General features: G+C 48.0%; 1 protein-coding gene across 9 annotated transcripts in view; it reads left to right on the top strand.

Moving 5' to 3' along the window:
• IQSEC3 (IQ motif and Sec7 domain 3) overlaps nt 1-17,132 on the top strand; it is a 92,072-nt gene that overhangs the window by 16,856 nt on the left and 58,084 nt on the right. For all 9 annotated transcript variants that reach the window (XM_027541015.1, XM_027541014.1, XM_027541016.1 and 6 more), the window contains exon 2: nt 14,947-15,030. In XM_027541015.1, the coding sequence (XP_027396816.1) occupies nt 14,947-15,030 (84 nt within the window). The remainder of the gene's footprint in view (nt 1-14,946; nt 15,031-17,132) is intronic.

Below are 17,132 nucleotides of genomic sequence, written 5' to 3'. Positions count from 1 at the left end.
CTCGTCTAATCTTCCAACCCTTCTCAACCTCAAGCAAGCACTCATCTCTTCTCTGACTCTAGAGAGTTCCCCGGGCTGGATGTGTCATGGGAATAGAGTCGTGGAAGAAATGGTCGTGTTTGCCTGGCATCTTCATAATGTCTTCAAGGTTCATACACACACACAGTAGCTTGTATCAACACTTGGTCCTTTTTCTTGGTAGAATGTTATTCCATGGCATGGACAGACCGCACTTTGTTCATCCGTTTGTCCATGGATGGGCATCTAGGTTGCTCCCACATTTCGGCCAGTTCAGTTCAGTTCAGTCGCTCAGTCGTGTCCAACTCTTTGCGACCCCATGAATAGCAGCACGCCAGGCCTCCCTGTCCATCACCAACTCCCAGAGTTCACTCAAACTCACGTCCATTGAATCGGTGATGCCATCCAGCCGTCTCATCCTCTGTCGTCCCCTTCTTCTCCTGCCCCCAATCCCTCCCAGCATCAGAGTCTTTTCCAATGTGTCAACTCTTCGCATGAGGTGGCCAAAGTACTGGAGTTTCAGCTTCAGCATCATTCCTTCCAAAGAAATCCCAGGGCTGATCTCCTTCAGAATGGACTGGTTGGATCTCCTTGCAGTCCAAGGGACTCTCAAGAGTCTTCTCCAACACCACAGTTCAAAAGCATCAATTCTTTGGTGCTCAGCTTTCTTCACAGTCCAACTCTCACATCCATACATGACCACTGGAAAAATCATAGCCTTGACTAGATGAACCTTTGTTGGCACAGTAATGTCTCTGCTTTTCAATATGCTATCTAGGTTGGTCATAACTTTTCTTCCAAGGAGTAAGCATCTTTTAATTTCATGGCTGCAGTCACCATCTGCAGTGATTTTGGAGCCCTCAAAATAAAGTCTGACACTGTTTCCACTGTTTCCCCATGTATTTCCCATGAAGTGATGGGACCAGATGCCATGATCTTCATTTTCTGAATGTTGAGCTTTAAGCCAACTTTTTCACTCTCATCAAGAGGCTTTTTAGTTCCTCTTCACTTTCTGCCATAAGGCTGGTGTCATCTGCATATCTGAGGTTATTTATATTTCTCCCGGCAATCTTGATTCCAGCTTGTGTTTCTTCCAGTCCAGCGTTTCTCATGATGTGCTCTGCATATAAGTTAAATAAACAGGGTGACAATATACAGCCTTGTTGTACTCCTTTTCCTATTTGGAACCAGTCTGTTGTTCCATGTCCAGTTCTAACTGTTGCTTCCTGACCTGCATATACGTTTCTCAAGAGGCAGGTCAGGTGCTCTGGTATTCCCATCTCTTTCAGAATTTTCCACAGTTGATTGTGATCCACACAGTCAAAGGCTTTGGCATAGTCAATAAAGCAGAAATAGATGTTTTTCTGGAACTCTCTTGCTTTTTCCGTGATCCAGCGGATGTTGGCAATTTGATCTCTGGTTCCTCTGCCTTTTCTAAAACCAGCTTGAACATCTGGAAGTTCACGGTTCACGTATTGCTGAAGCCTGGCTTGGAGAATTTTGAGCATTACTTTACTAGCGTGTGAGATGAGTGCAATTGTGTGGTAGTTTGAGCATTCTTTGGCATTGCCTTTCTTTGGGATTGGAATGAAAACTGACCTTTTCCAGTCCTGTGGCCACTGCTGAGTTTTCCAAATTTGCTGGCATATTGAGTGCAGCACTTTCACAGCATCATCTTTCAGGATTTGAAAGAGCTCAACTGGAATTCCATCACCTCTATTTTGGCCAAGTCTACTTTATTTATTTATTTTTTTATTGATAGAATTTTCTGTGATGTTATAAGTGTGCTACATCTACCCTGTCCAATTCTACAGTTAATAGGTACATGTGACTTGTGAGCACTTTAAATTGTGACTAGTGTGACTGAGGAGTGAATTTTAAATATTATTTAATTTTAATTAATCTGATGCAAAGAGCCAACTCACTGGGAAAGACCCTGATGCTGGGAAAGATTCAAGGCAAGAGGAGAAGAGGATGGCAGAGGATGAATGGTTGGATGGCATCACCAACTCAAAGGATATGAGTTTAAGCAAGCTCCAGAAGATAGTGAAGGACAGGGAAGGGTGGCATGCTGCAGTCCATGGGGTCACAAAGAGTTGGACACAACTGAGCAACTGAACAACAACGATATAAATTTAAATAACTGCATGTGGCTACTGCCTATATGGAGCCACATGGTTCCAAGGCCACTTTTTATATTTAAGTAGGATGACAGAAGAAAAAGAAAAGCAAAAAGGCAAAATGGTGTTTGAGGAGGCCTTACAAATAGCTGAGAAAAGAAAAGAATCTAAAGGCAAAGCAGCAAAGATATACCCATTGAATGTAGAGTTCCAAAGAAAAGCAAGGAGAGATAAGAAAGCCTTCCTCAGTGACCAGTGCAAAGAATAGAGGAAAACAATAAAATGGGAATGACTAGATATCTCTCCAAGAAAGTTAGGGATACCAAAGGAACATTTCATGCAAAGATGGCCAAGTCTACTTTAAAGGAAGTTTTCAGGATTCCCATGCAGCTCCCTGCCCAAGAACTATTAGAGGGACTTCCTTGGTGGTCTAGTGGTTAAGAATCTGCCGTGTAATTCAGAGGATGCAGGTTCGATCCCACAAAAGACAACGAAGATCCTGCATGCTGCAACTAAGACCCAATGCAGCCAAATTAAAAAAAAAAAAAAAAAGCCGTTAGAATAGATCAGCTGAATCAGCTAGCTGGGGGGCTGGGAAAAAATTAAAATATATTGAACTAATGAACTGGGCTGTGCAGGAGAGGGAATGCGAAGAGAGGGGAACTGAGCATATTATTGTTGTTTAGGGATGGAAGTTTTATTTGGGCTCCTCAAGAGCAGAGTTCTAGCTGTCCATCCATTTAACAAGTAGTTACTGAACATCTACTGCATGTCTGGCTCTGCTGTAGGTGTAGGGGACTCACAGTGAACAGGTCAGACAAAGACTCAGCCACCAGGGAACTCACATTTGAGAGGAGAAGACAGATGTTCAACAAGAAAAGTAACTCATGTATATACAAACTCATTCTGACTGTGAGGAAAAATCAGGGAGAGATGGGAGGAGGGCAGTTCATAGGCAAAACCTCATGTAGGAGGTGACATTGACCAGAGTTTAAATAAAGTGAGGAATGGAACCACAGGAAGACCTGAGGGGAAAAGATTCTGTGCAAAGGCCCTGGGGCTGGAAGAAACACATGTGTTCAGGGAATAGAAGGGCAAGGTGGAGAGAGACAGAGACAGGTGTGTGGCTGCAGGGCCCCTCCAAAGGGGTGTGTAGGGTGGACGCTGGGGGAATTTGAGCAGGGAGCAAAGTCTCCACTCAGACAGGAAATACTCAGGGGGCTAAAGGGGCACAAGAAGGAGAGCAGCTTGCAGTGAGAGCCCTGCAATGCAACCCACAACCATCTGATCTCCATTCATCTCATTCATTCAACCTTTCAACATCCACATACTAATTTCTACTATGCACTCAGCATTTTTGTATGTCTTTAAATCTCATTTTATCTATACAGTCCTAATGGGAAGGTATGATAATCCCCATTTCACAGATGTGGTGACTGTGGCCCAGAGAGGTTAAGTTGACCCACCAAGGTCACACAGCAACAGTGATGTCTTCAGGATTCACACGCAAGCTCTAGCCTCGTGCTCCCTGATGTAGCTATCCCTACTCCAGAGGAGTATAGGGGACTTTCCTGCGGTGGGGAAGTGCTTCTTGAGTCAAGGTCTGATCAGGAACTTTGTCCAGGGTTCATGGTCAAAAAGGCCGGTGGTCCCACGTGCCCCCCATGTGACACACTCTCATGCTGCTGAACTTGGCCTTTGGCCCACTCATCTATGTTGTGCCCTGAGGACTGGGCTTTAGGATGGGCAGAGTGTCACGTGCAGTCACGGATGGATGATTTGCAAGGTCCCCATGGGACATTGTGGGCTTCCCAGGCAGTTCAGACAATAAAGAATCCACCTGTAATGCAGGAGACCTGGGTTTGATCCCTGGGTCGGGAAGATCTCCTGGAGAAGGAATGGCAACCCACTCCAGTATTCTTGCCTGGAGAATCCCATTGACAGAGGAGCCTGGTGAGCTACAGTGGGTTGCAGAAGAGTCAGACACAACTGAAGTGACTTAGCATGCACTGGATATCATAGCCTTTCATGGCCACGTGGTCAGCAGGGTTCATGTAAGGGATGAAACATCCTTGGTCTCAGTCCTGTGTGTGCCCATCTGCACACGCAGGGTTGCACGTGAAACTATGTGTGTGCATATGTGTGTCTACACAGCCAAGAGTGAGTGCATGTGCATCCATGACACGTGTGCAGGATTGTGTGTGCGTAGGTTTGGGGTATCCATAGCCTCGCCAGCGAGGAGGCAAGGACTGAATGAAGCTCCTCCCAAATCTGCAGCTCGTAGCGTCTCCAGGAACCGAGCTGCCTCCTGCAGTCGGAGAAGGGGTCCTGATGGAATTCCTCCCTAGGGCATCTGTGGCTCCCTGGCTGCTCCATGGGGCGCTCGCCTAGGATGAGAGGAACTCGGCACAGTGCTGGTTCCCCACCCCACTGTTACCAGCTGTGCAACCTCAGGAAACCCAGGTCACCTCTCTGTTCCTTACCTGCCAAGGGGAACAACTGGATCTAACCCAAAGATGAAAAGGTGTGTGACAAGATGCTGTATAAGCTGCAAGGGGCTGGAATGAAGGGAAGAGACAGCAACCTGGGTGCCCAGCAAGGTGCTGGTACCGAATGTGACAGGAACACACTGGCAACAAAAGCAGAAACAAGCAAGTGTGATGGCATCAGACTGAAACGCTTTCTCACAGCACGGAAACCATCAACAGAACGAAAAGGCAGCATACCGAACGGGGGGAAATATTTCCAAATCATGCTGTGATAAGCGGTGAATATTCAAAATGTATAAAGAACTCATACAACTAAGTAGCAAAAAACAAACCCGTTAAAAAATGGGCAGAGGGGACTTGCCAGGTGGCTCAGTGATAAAGACTCCACCTGCCAAAGCAGGAGGCATGGGGTTGAATTCCCGATCCGGGAAGATCCCACCAAGGGATCTAGGTGGGAGGAAAAGCCAAGGAAAAGCTAGGCCTATGCACCACAACCACTGAGCCTGTGCTCTAGGACTTGGGAAATACAACTGCTAAAGCCCTCGCTCCCAGAGCCTATGCTCTGCAAGAAGAGAAGACATCACAGTAAGAAGCCCACATACCGCAACCATGGAGTACCCTCGTTTGAGACAACTAGAGAAAGCCTGTGTGAAGCAACGGAGACCCAGTGCAGCCCAAAATAAATTAAAAAGATAAAATAAAAACCACCATGAGACACCATATCACCCCTGTTATTACGTGGGTTGTAATCAAAAGGACAAGAAATAACAAATGCCGGAGAGGGTGTGGAGAAAAGGGAGCCCTTGTGCGCTGTTGTGGGAATGTAAATTCATGCAGTCGCTATGGAAGACAGTATGGTTCTTCAAAAAAATTAAAAATACAGCTACCATATGATCCAGTAATTCCACTTCCAGTTATTGATCCAAAGGAAATGAAAACAGGATCTGGAAGAGATAGCTACATTCCCATTTATTGCAGCATTATTTATAATAGCCTAGATATGGAAACAATCTACATGTCCATCAATGGGTGAATGGGTCAGGAAGATGGATCCACATATGTACATATATATGTATATACACACACACATATATAATGGAATATTGTCATCCAGCCATGAGAGAAGGAAATCTTGCCTTTGTGACACCATGGATAGACCTTGAGGATGTGATCCTAAAGTATTTGTCTAAAGAAAGACAAATACTGCATGATATTACTTACATGTGGAATCTTAAAAAGAAAAAAAAAAGTCAAATTCATAGAAACAGAATGGAGAAAACTGGTTGCCAGGGGCTGAGTGTGTGGTGGAGGAAATAGGGAGAAGCTAGAAATGGGGTGTACAAACTTCACCTGTGAGATGAATAAAGTCTGAGGAGTGAGTATAAAACAGAATTGATAGCACTGTGTTGCATAATTGAAAAGGAAACAAAAGAATGCACTAGACCTAGGCAGACCCCCAGGCCAGCAAACACTGAACAGTAATGGGTGGCCAGCAAGAGATGGGGGTGTGGAGACACAAGACGTGGTGTTTGCTGTTCGTTTGGGAAATAGAGCAGCTTATTCAAGAATGAAGCCTGACCCCAAAGGCTCACTTTCAGGATGATCACAAGCGCTGGCCAGGCCAGTTGGTGTTGTTAGACGTCAGCTTCTTCTTTTTCCATGGACTTCTCCCCCCACGGGGATGGGTTCCTCCCATCACCGTGGAAACAACCCAGCAGACCACTTCCCAGGAAGCCAGGGTCAGGGTGTTTCAAGAAGGAGGGTTTGGCCGATGAATCTGTGGAAGAGTCAAGTCAATGAAGCTCGCTGGGGGCTCCCTGGGGAAAGCTCTGTTAGGGCTCCAGGGAGGAGCTACATTCCAGTGAGTTCCAGGAGATCAAGGTGAGAGGAAGCGCCTGTAGCAGACAGCTCTTTCTGGGGGGGTGTAGAGGAGAGGGGAGGGTGTAGCCTGTGAAATGGGACAGCGTTGAAGACCATCGAGGAGGAGAAAGCCTTACGAGGGGGCTTGGAGAGAAGGGATCACCCTCCCTGAGATGGAAGAGTGGCAGAAGCAGGGTCTTTAATAATAGCTGACAGTTATTAAGCAGCTGAATATGAAAGTGTTAGTTGCTCATTTGTGTCCGATTCTTTGTGACCCCATCTACTGTAACCCACCAGGCTCTTCTGTCCATAGGATTCTCCAGGCAAGAATACTGGAGTGGGTTGCCATTCCCTTCTCTAAGGGATCTTCTTAACCCAGGGATCGAACTCAGGTTTCCTGAACTGCAGGCAAAGTCTTTACCATCTGAGCCACCAGGCAAGCATCTATTGTGCGCCAATTTCTATTGTAAGTGCGTGTGTTTTAACTCATCTCACCCTCAGAACAATGCTGTAGAGAAGTTCTATCATTAACCCCATTTGTAGATGAGGAGACCAAGATAAGGCGGGTACCGGAGAGTTAGGCAGAATTATACAAGGAGGCTTCCTCCAGGCAGTGAGACCAGGAGTGTTGGGGTGAGCCACCAAAGCTCCTCTCCAACACCATGGAGACTGGAGAGGTGGAACAGGCTTAATCACCTCATGAAGAGAGCGTCCAGTTAGAAGAAGAGTTTCCCAGTTGTTTTTTAAAACAAGGAAACTTTTCCCCCTACCCTCCACATCAAATCTGATGGCATCCTAACATGTAATTAGACCAGATCAGAGCTCCGGTTGGAGTGTAAGTTCCATGCCCAGCCTTCTCCACTTGCCTTCTGACTCCAGGGTGGCCCTAGGGGCGGCCGATAGGGCCCTGAGTCTCCTCAGAACCCAGGAGAGAAACACAGGGTTTCTGCAGGACCGGACTTCTTCACATGAACATCTAAGAGCCAGCAGCCTGTTTTCAGGGGAATCCTCTCTGAGAGGGAGACCAGGGTAGCTCTTCCCCCAGGCTCTGTAACCCCTATTCCTTGGCAGCGGGGGGGACACGGATGAGATCGAGGTTCCTCACCCACCAGGATCTAATGCCTGATGATCTGAATGGAGCTGATGTAATAAGAACAGAAAAGGGCACAATGAATGTAATGCCCTTGAACCATCCCGAAACCATCCCCCCACCCCAGTCCATGGAAAAATTGTCTTCCACGAATCTGGTCCCTAGTGCCACAAAGGTTGGGAACCGCTGGACTAGATGACCTTTAAAGCTCCTCCAAAGGAGACTGGGCAGAGAGTGAGAGGGAAACAGAGGCTGGAGAGAGGGAGGCCCACCTGATCTTGCAGCCCTGGCCTGACTTGGGGTGGAACATGGAGCTGCAGGCCTCCTAGACCAGGGTGACATTTCTGTATCTTTCTGCCCCTGGCTGCTGGGACATCTGTCATCACTTGCCTTATTATTAAGACCTTTCCAAAGGTTTCTGAGGAGGAGGTACAGTTGGCAGACTGCATTGAGGAGCAAAGGAAGTCCACCCTTTCCTTCTTGCCCTTGGCCTGCGGGAGGGGCGGGGGCTGGGAGGAGGAAGTAGGGAAGGCACCTGGCAGTCTCTGCTGGCCACGAGCTGGGGCCGCTGAGTCCCTCAGTTTCCCAGACCAATAGCAGTAATAGACTTCCAAGGTGGCTCGAGTGGTAAAGAACCTGCCTGCCAAGCAGGAGACGTAAGAGACACAGGTTCAATCCTTAGGTCAGGAAGATCCCCTGGAGGAGGGCACAGCAAACCATTCCAGTGTTCTTGCCTGGAGAATCCCATGGACAGAGGAGCCTGGTGAGCTACAGTCCATGGGGTCACAAAGGGTTGACAGGACTGAGCGTCTTAGCACCGCACAGTCATGTCTGTGTGTCTGTGCTGGGTTTATTAGGTTTCTTCCAGTGCAGTTTTGCATTTAAGTCTTCCCCACAAGTCAGTAAGATGCACAGGGCAGGGATAAGAGCCTGGTTTACAGTGATCTGACAGGTTTACAAGGTGAGCCTGGTTTATAGGCCAGCATGTGGAAAGGGGCCTGGGTCTCCATCACCAGGTCCTGCGCTGTTGGTGCTGCACTTCTTGGAACATCCCTCCCACCCCCGCTGCAGGCCCCCGGCCAGTATTTTCCCAGCTCAACCACCCCCACCCCCAACTTTCTCATTGTCCTGCTTTCTGGCCCCCTGGCCTCCTTTGGCTCAGTTGCAAGCCATCTGGTCTCTGAAAATCCAATCTAACAGTTGAAGAGAATGAAAAAGTTGGTGTTTTTTCCTGCTGCGTGAGGGCAGGGGGGTGGTTAATAATTAGGTGACCCGGGGGCAATGGGAGGAGGGAACTTAGAAATTATTCTCAAGATCCTTGATGAAGTATCAAGAAGTGAGAAGGGGAAGAAAATATTTTGGTCTTAAAAAAATCAGCCATATTAAGATACAGTTACATAAAATAAAATCCTCCCATATTTAAACGTGTAGGTTGTGATTTTTGACAAATGTCTACTACTATGTAGCTACTTCTCAAGTGATGGAACATCTCCACCACCCCATGACCTCTTGTTCCCTTCAGCTTGAATCTCCCCGCTTCCGTGTCACTGAAACTGGTCTGCTTCCTGTCACTACGGATTTGCCTTTTCTAGAACCTCACTCGCATGGAATCATGCAGTGTGTGGACTTTTGTGTCTGCTGTCCTTCACTTACTGTAAGGCTCTTTTGAAATTCATCCACTTGTTGCCTATATGAGAAAGCTTATTCCTTTTTACTGCTGAATAGTATTCCTTTGTATAGATATGCTACAATCTGCTTATCCATTTACCAGTTCATGGACACTTAGGGTTGCAGGGTTTTCTTTTCTTTAACACAAATCTCTCTCCCTTTTTTTCTAAAAATACTGCCTCTACATACATGTAGAACACATGGTCCATATGTGTGCAGGGTACATCATTTACTCAACTTACTAAGGCTTGGTGTGCACATGTGTTTACACTCCTTGAATTAACTCTGGGCCAACTCCATCCCACTCCCACTCCTCTGACCAGGGCACAGAGGCTCACAAAGCAGAAATCATTTTTTTATTTTATTCGGTTGCATGGCATGTGGGATGTTAGTTCCCCGACCAGGGATCAAACCTCTGCCCTCTGCATTGGGTTCTCTAAGAGTTAACCAACAGAGTGCCAGGGAAGTCCCTGGAAACCCTCCTGTTAGTCACACAACTCGAGAAATGAATATTTGAACCCAAACACTTACATGGATATTTAACCTTTTTACGTATTTTATTTGATTGTGGTACAAACACACAATGTAAGATCCACTCGCTTAACAGATTCCTGGGTATACATTGCAGCTACTGGCGCAATGCTGTGCGGCAGGCCTCTAGGAAAAATTCATCTTGCACGACTAAAACTTTATGTCTGTTGATGAGCAATTTCCCTTCTGTCCCCTCCCCTCCCCCATCCCTGGCAACCACTATTCTAGTCTCTAATTCTGTGAGCTTGACTATTTTAGGATCCTCATTCATGTAAGTGGGATCATGCAGTATTTGTCTTTCTGTGACTGGCTTATTTTGCTTAGCATGTCTTTAAGGTTCATCCATGTTGTCAGATACGGCAGAATTTTCTTCTTTTTTTTTGTTCCCATTTTTATGTATTTGTTTTCTTTCAGCCATAGCACGCCATCTGTGGGCTCTTAGTTTCCCAACCAGAGACTGAACCTGAATCCTGGGCAGTGAGAGTGTGGAGTCCTAACCAACGGATCACCAGGGCATTCCCAGAATTTCATTCTTTTTAAAGGCTGAATGGATTCCACTCGTATAGAAAGCATTGTCTTTATTTGTTCATCCATCTTTTAGGTTGTTTGTGAATCCTGGCTTTCGTGAATAGCGCTACACTGAATGATGTGCTGTACTCAGTCCTGTCTGACTCTTTGCAACCCCATGGACTGTAGCCCGCCAGACCTCTCTGTCTATGGAACTCTCCAAGCAAGAATCCTGGAGTGGGTTGCCGTTTCCTCCTCCAGGGCTGCACTGAATATTGGAGTGCTAATATCTCTTTGAGATCCTGGTTTCAATTCTTTTGGATAAATACCCAGAAGGGAGATTTCTGGATCATGCAGTAGTTCTATTTTTAATTTTTTGAGAAACCTCCATACTGTTTTTCATAGCACCATTTTTTTCATTCCTACCAACTGTGTACAAGGGTTTTAATTTCTCCACATTTTCCCCAATGTTTGTAGTCTTTGTCGTTATTTTTTTTTAAGAATAAATATCCTACCACGTGTGAGGTAATAGCCGCTTGTGACTTTGATTTGCATTTTCCTGATAGTTACCTCGAGCATCTGTTGATACACCTGTGGGCCATTTGTATGTCTTCTCTGGAAAAATGCTTGTTCAAGTTTTTAGCCTACTTTTAATTGAGTTACTAGGTTTTGTTGCTATTGAGTTGTAGGAGTTCTTTCTGTATTTTGGAAATTAACTGCTTATCAGACATATGGTTTGCAACTATTTTCTCCTGTTCTGTAGGTTGCCTTTTCACTCTTGATTTTTTTTTTTTTTTGCAGTGCGGGAGTTTTTTGGTTTAATGTAGTTCCACTTGCCTATTTTTACTTTTGTTGACTGTGGTTTTGGTGTCATATCCATGAAGTCATTGCCAAGACCAATGTCATAAAGCTTTCCCCCTAGGTCTTATGCTTAAGTCTCTCATCCATTTTGAGCTGATTTTGTGCACAGTATAAGATATGGGTCCAAATTCATTATTCTGCATGAGGGTGTTAAACTTTCCCAATACCATTTGTTGAAGAGATGATCTCTTCCCATTGTGCCTTCTTGGCAACCTTGTCCAAGATCAACTGACAGTGTATGTGTAGAGTTGACAGCTTCTTACTTCTGGGAACAGTTGCAGCTGTGAACAGTTTCATGTCAATATGTATTTTTATTTATCTGGGGTAAATACCTAAGCATGCAATTAGTGTTAGTCATTCAGTTGTGTCCAACCCCTTTGCGACTCTTCACTCTGTAACCCGCCAGGCTCCTCTGTCCATGGAGTTTTCCAGACAAGAATACTGGAGTGGGTACCCATTCCCTTCTCTAGGGGATATTCCTGACCCAGGGATCAAACCAGGGTCTCCTGCAATTGCAGGAAGTTTCTTTACTCCACCAGGGAAGCCCTAGGTATGCAGTTACAGGAGCAAATAGTGTGTGTTTTAACTTTATAAGAAACGGCCAGGGTCCTTTCCCAAGAGTTGTGCCGTTTTACATTTCCACCAGAAGTGTGAGAGTTCCGGGTGCGCCACACTCTTCTCAACACTTGGTGCTGTCAGACTTTTGAACTTAGTCCTTCTCGTGGGCATGCAGTGGTGTCTCATTTTGATTTTCATTTGCATCTCCCTAATGACTAGTGAGGAGAAGGCAGTGGCACCCCAGTCCAGTACTCTTGCCTGGCAAATCCCATGGACAGAGGGGCCTGGTGGGCTGCAGTCCATGGGGTTGCGAAGAGTCGGACACGACTGAGCGACTTCACTTTCACTTTTCACTTTCATGCATTGGAGAAGGAAATGGCAACCCACTCCAGTGTTCTTGCCTGGAGAATCCCAGGGACGGGGGAGCCTGGTGGGCTGCCGTCTATGGGGTCGCACAGAGTCGGACACGACTGAAGCGACTTAGCAGCAGCAGCAGCAATGACTAGTGATGTCAGTATATTTTCTTTGGTGAAATATGTATTCAAATCTTTAGTACACTTTTCTATAAAGTTGTTTGTCTTATTTCTTAAAATTAATTAATTTATTTATTTCTGGCCATGCTGGGTCTTAATTTCTTTTCTCCAGTTGTGATGAGTGGGGCTACTTTCCAGTTGGAGTGAGTAGGTTTCTCATGTTGCAGTTTCTGGGCTCTAGAGCACAGGCTCAGTTGCTGCAGTGCACCGGCTTAGTTGCCCCGAGGCATACGGAACCTTCTCGGACTAGGAACCAACCCCTTGTCTCCTGCATTGATAGGCAGATTCTTTACGACAGAGCCACCAGGGAAGCCCCTCATTACTGAGTCATAAGAATTCACTTTTCTTAACAGTGTCTTTCAAAACAGAAAATTTCTTTTTATTTCAATGAAGTCTAATTTATCAACTTATTTCCTCCGTGGTTTGTGCTTTTTGTATCCTACAAGGAGATCTCTGTGTCCTCTAAGTCACAGATTTTTTTCTATGTTTTCTTTGAAAAGTTTTATAATTTTATTTATACATTCATTCAGTTCAGTTCAGTCGCTCAGTCGTGTCCCACTCTTTGTGACCCCAAGGACTGCAGCACGACAGGCCTCCCTGTCCCTCACCACCAACACCCGGAGTTTATTCAAACTCATGTCCATCAAGTCGGTGATGCCATCCAACCATCTCATCCTCTGTCATCCCCTTCTCCTCCCACCTTCAATCTTTCCCAGCATCAGGGTCTTTTCCAATGAGTCAGTTTCTTCGCATCAGGTGGTCAAAGTATTGGAGTTTCAGCATCAGTCCTTCCAATGATCTCCTGTAGGATAGACTGGTTGCATCTCCTTGCAGTCGAAGGGACTCTCAAGAGTCTTCTCCAACACCCCAGTTCAAAAGCATCAATTCTTAGGTGCTCAGCTTTATTTATGTTCCAACTCTCACATCCATACATGACTACTGGAAAAATAAAATCATTAGGTCTGTTTATAAAATTATTACATCTGTTACTTTAAGTCTATGATCCAGTTAGTATTAATTCATATATCTATGGTGTAAGATATGGATTGAAGTCCATTTTCCATATTCAACTGTTTCAGCACCATCTGTTAAAAAAGTTATTATCCCTTACTGAATTATCTTGGTACTTTTACTACAAATCAATGTACCAAGAATCAGTTGATGTTTGACTCTATTTCTAGCCTCTGCTTTTGGTACAATCTGTATGTCTGTCCTTATGCCAACACCAAATTCTCTTAATTTGAGCAGCTTTAAGTCTTGAAAACACACAGTGAAAGTCCTATAACTCGTCTATGTATTTATTTATTTATGGCTTCACTGGGTCTCCGTTGCTCTGCGGGCTTTTCTCTCGTTGCAGTGAGCAGGCTACTCTCCAGTTGCGGTTCGCGGGCTTCTCATTGCGGCGACTTCTCTTGGTGTGGAGCATAGGGCATGGTCTCTAGGGCGCTCGGGCTTCTGTAGTTGTGGCACATGGGCTCAGTAATGATGGTTTGCAGGCTCTAGAACACAGTCTCAGTAGTTGTGGTTCACGGGCTTAGTTGGTCCACGGCATGTGGAATCTTCCCGGACCAGGGATTGAACCCGTGTTCCCTGCACTGGCAGGCGGATTCTTAATCACTGGACCACCAGGGAAGTCCCTATAACTTGTTCTTGTTTCTCAAAGTTGTTGGCATTTCTTTCTCGGTTCTCCTGCTGGGTGTCCCCTCGTCTGTCCATCCTCTGCCGCTTCCCCCACTACAGGACCACATGTCTCATCAGTCCCCTCAGTGACTCAGCTGTGTTTATGGCCGAGCCGTGGAGTCCTGAGTCTGAATACAGACGTGGGAGGTCGTGGTTGGGCAGCCTCCCCTGGTTCAGGGCCTGGCCGGGCGACGGCCTCATGAGCTCTTGGCGTTTGGTGCTTCCTCTCCCTCTGGCCAGCTGGCGTCTCTGGTCTCTGACTTTCCCCTGGCAGTATTGCCACTCTCTTCTCCACTTCCTAGCTCTTTTGAAATAAGAGATGGGGTCCGCTTCCGGATGAATCCCAGCTTCTCCTCTTCTTTCAGGCCACGCTGCCTCCTTTTTTAATTTTTCTGAATTCCCTCTGTGCTGAAACACACACAAAAAACTGAGCCTCAGTAAATCAAGACGTCGTCTGTGTGCTCAGTCACTCAGTCGTGTCTGCCTCTTTGCGACCCCATGGACTGTAGCCTACCAGGCTCCTGTGTCCATGGGATTCTTCAGGCAAGGATACTGGAGTGGGTTTCCATTTCCTCATCCAGGGGATCTTCCTGACCCAGGGATCGAACCCGGGCCTCCCACATTGCAGGTAGATTCTTTACCATCTGAGCTTCTATGAGCGCTCTGCATCTTTGCACATGATTAGCCAAAAATGTTCCCTGAGTGCAATTCTGTGCATCTTGGATGAATAGACCTAGTTCTGCCTTGCTGGCCGGACCTTAGTGGGTGGCAGGGCTATGGAGGACTAACTGTGATCGTGACAAAAGTCAGGGCTGAATAGATGGTACATCCACGTGGAGGAGCCTGCTGCGGGTACCAGGGTGCAGAGGTAGAAGAGGTGGGAGGGCTGCGAGCAGGAGGTGGTGTCTGCAATGACGCACGTCCTCCCCGGGCAGCATTTGGGACCTCGGAGTTCCCCGGGGGGCAGCATGCTGGGCAGAGGCGCCTTGTGGTCAGAGGGCACTGACCTTCTCCCTCTGCTCTGCCCTCAGGAATGAGACCGTGCTGCACCAGTTCTGCTGTCCAGCCGCTGACGCCGAGCAGAAGCCCGCATGCTCCGACCTGGGCCCCCACAGGTGGGAAGAGCCGCTGCGCGTCCTCCCCTCCCCACCTCACCGTCCTCCGCCCTGGGCAGAGCACACACCGGGGGCCCACTCCGCTTCTTCCTCCCTAGTCTCGCGTTTTATTTGTTTTTACCTCCTTCCTCATGTTTCCATCTCTCCTTCCTTCTTCCAGACCCCAGATGAGCCATTGCTGACTTTTAGATCATTATAACCCTACTGTTCAAATCCCAGATCTATACTCGTCCCCACTAAACAGCCTATAAAAAGTACACCTGTTTAAACATCAGGGGAAATTAACTTGATTCTATCTACATGTCTTAGTGGTGGGTTGTCTGGCACCCAAAGGTGCCCACCTAATAAGAGGACCCATACTGCCTTTCTTACTCAAGACTTGCATTTTTCTTGATAATTTTTCTCCTTCCACGAAGGAGCCAAGATAACTTTGATTTTTAGGCTTGTCCACCTCCGCTGGGTTGGCCGACCACCTGGGAAGGGAGGGAGGCGCTGAGAAGTCAGGGTCCTGTCCAGGCTCTCCTCCTCACCTGTCCTGGGTCATTCACCCAGCCTCTCTCTTCCCCCCGTCCTCCCCCCAGCCCTCCAGCTCTCCTCCTCGCCCCATCAGTACTCTCTCCCTCCATCTCCACCTGGAGCCGCCCCCTCTGTGCTGCTCACACTTTGTCCTCTTCTCTTTCCCCCAAGATTTCTGCCTCAGTTCTGCACCTTTCTCTTTCCTTTGCTCGTCCTTTACTTCCCTGGGGGTCAGGACACTCAGACTCGGGCGCGGAGTTGACCCCATCTGCTGTCTCCTCTTGTTGGAGTGAACTTGGGCAAGTTCCTTAACTCCCCTGGGCCCCAGTTTCCCCATCTGTATGAAGAAGGGCTGTTCTACGTAGAGAACAACATGATGTACCATCTCTCTGAGCCTCTGGGCTGCTCGCAGCCTAGATGGGCTTTAGGTCTGTGTGGGAGGGCAGCAGAAGGTTCTGGGCTGTGAGCACCCAGGCCTAGACCTGCACTAAGGGCCACTTCCGGGTTTAAGCCTCAGTGACCCCATGATCCTTCCCCCTTTATTCCTAGGAAAATAATGGGTAGTCATCAGAGGTGGTAGGTGGTGAGCTTGGCGATGGAAAACCTTCCCTGCTTGTTTTCCCTTGGAAGGAGTCGGGGGCGGGGGGGTTGGGAAAGGCAGGACTCTCGGGGAGGGGGCGGGAATGGAAGTGGCGGGGGGTTAGGTTGGGTTAAATCAGGTGTCCACCTTAGGGTGCTCACCTCCAGGGCTGTAGGAGGCACGGTTGTTCCCGGAGGTGACCGCACTGGGGATGGGAGCAAGGGGAGGACCAGGTGCTGTGCTGATGCCCAGAGGACTGGGGGCTGAGCTCTGCTCCCATGACCACAGGAGAGAGCGGCCCCCTGGATCCCCAGGGGCTCCCTGTCCAGGGGGGCATGTGAGCCCCCACATTGGAAATGACCCTCCTGGAAACTGGAAGGAAGATGAGAAACGAGAGAATGAGACAGTGGGAGAGGACGGGAAAGAGGGCAGAGAGTTAGTGACCTGGAGGAAGGATGGGCAGGCCGTGCCCTGTCCCGTGAGCGGTCACTGCTCAGACACACGGCCGAGTGGTCCTCCTTGGTGGGGAGGAGAAGAGAGGAGCTGTCTGGTCTGCCCCCGCTGCCCATCGGTCCATCTCAGTCCGGTCCACATCTCTTGCTGCCCCTCGAGCCCTGGCGCCAGTGAGCATAGATGACACAGCGCCCCCAAGACGCTGGCGCCTGGGAGGTGCCCAAGGATAGAAGTCATCTCTTGGGTCTTCCTCGCCCCTTCCCAGTCACCCCCACCCTCACCCCAGAGCCCTGACTCCTGGTGGGAGGGGGTGGGAGACGGGGGCAGGCAGGGCGGGAGGGGGCAGAGGGACAGGCTTCTTTTCCAAGATGGTAGGAAATCTCTTGTCTTCGAATCCCTGGGAGGGAGGTGGGAGGCTCTCTAAGTCCCCCGGGGCCTGTGAGCTCTGCCCGCTGCTTCCTCCCCGCCCGCCCCCTGCGCAGGGCCGGGGGAGGGGCCCCCAGGTGTGTCCCGACTGTCAACCTCTGTCACTTTCCGCTCCCAGTTGTTCCAG

The sequence above is a fragment of the Bos indicus x Bos taurus genome, chromosome 5, assembly GCF_003369695.1.
Source record: "Bos indicus x Bos taurus breed Angus x Brahman F1 hybrid chromosome 5, Bos_hybrid_MaternalHap_v2.0, whole genome shotgun sequence".
Taxonomy (NCBI): domain Eukaryota; kingdom Metazoa; phylum Chordata; class Mammalia; order Artiodactyla; family Bovidae; genus Bos; species Bos indicus x Bos taurus.
The sequence above is the reverse complement of the archived record's forward strand: the minus strand, read 5'-3'. Positions and strand labels throughout refer to the sequence as shown.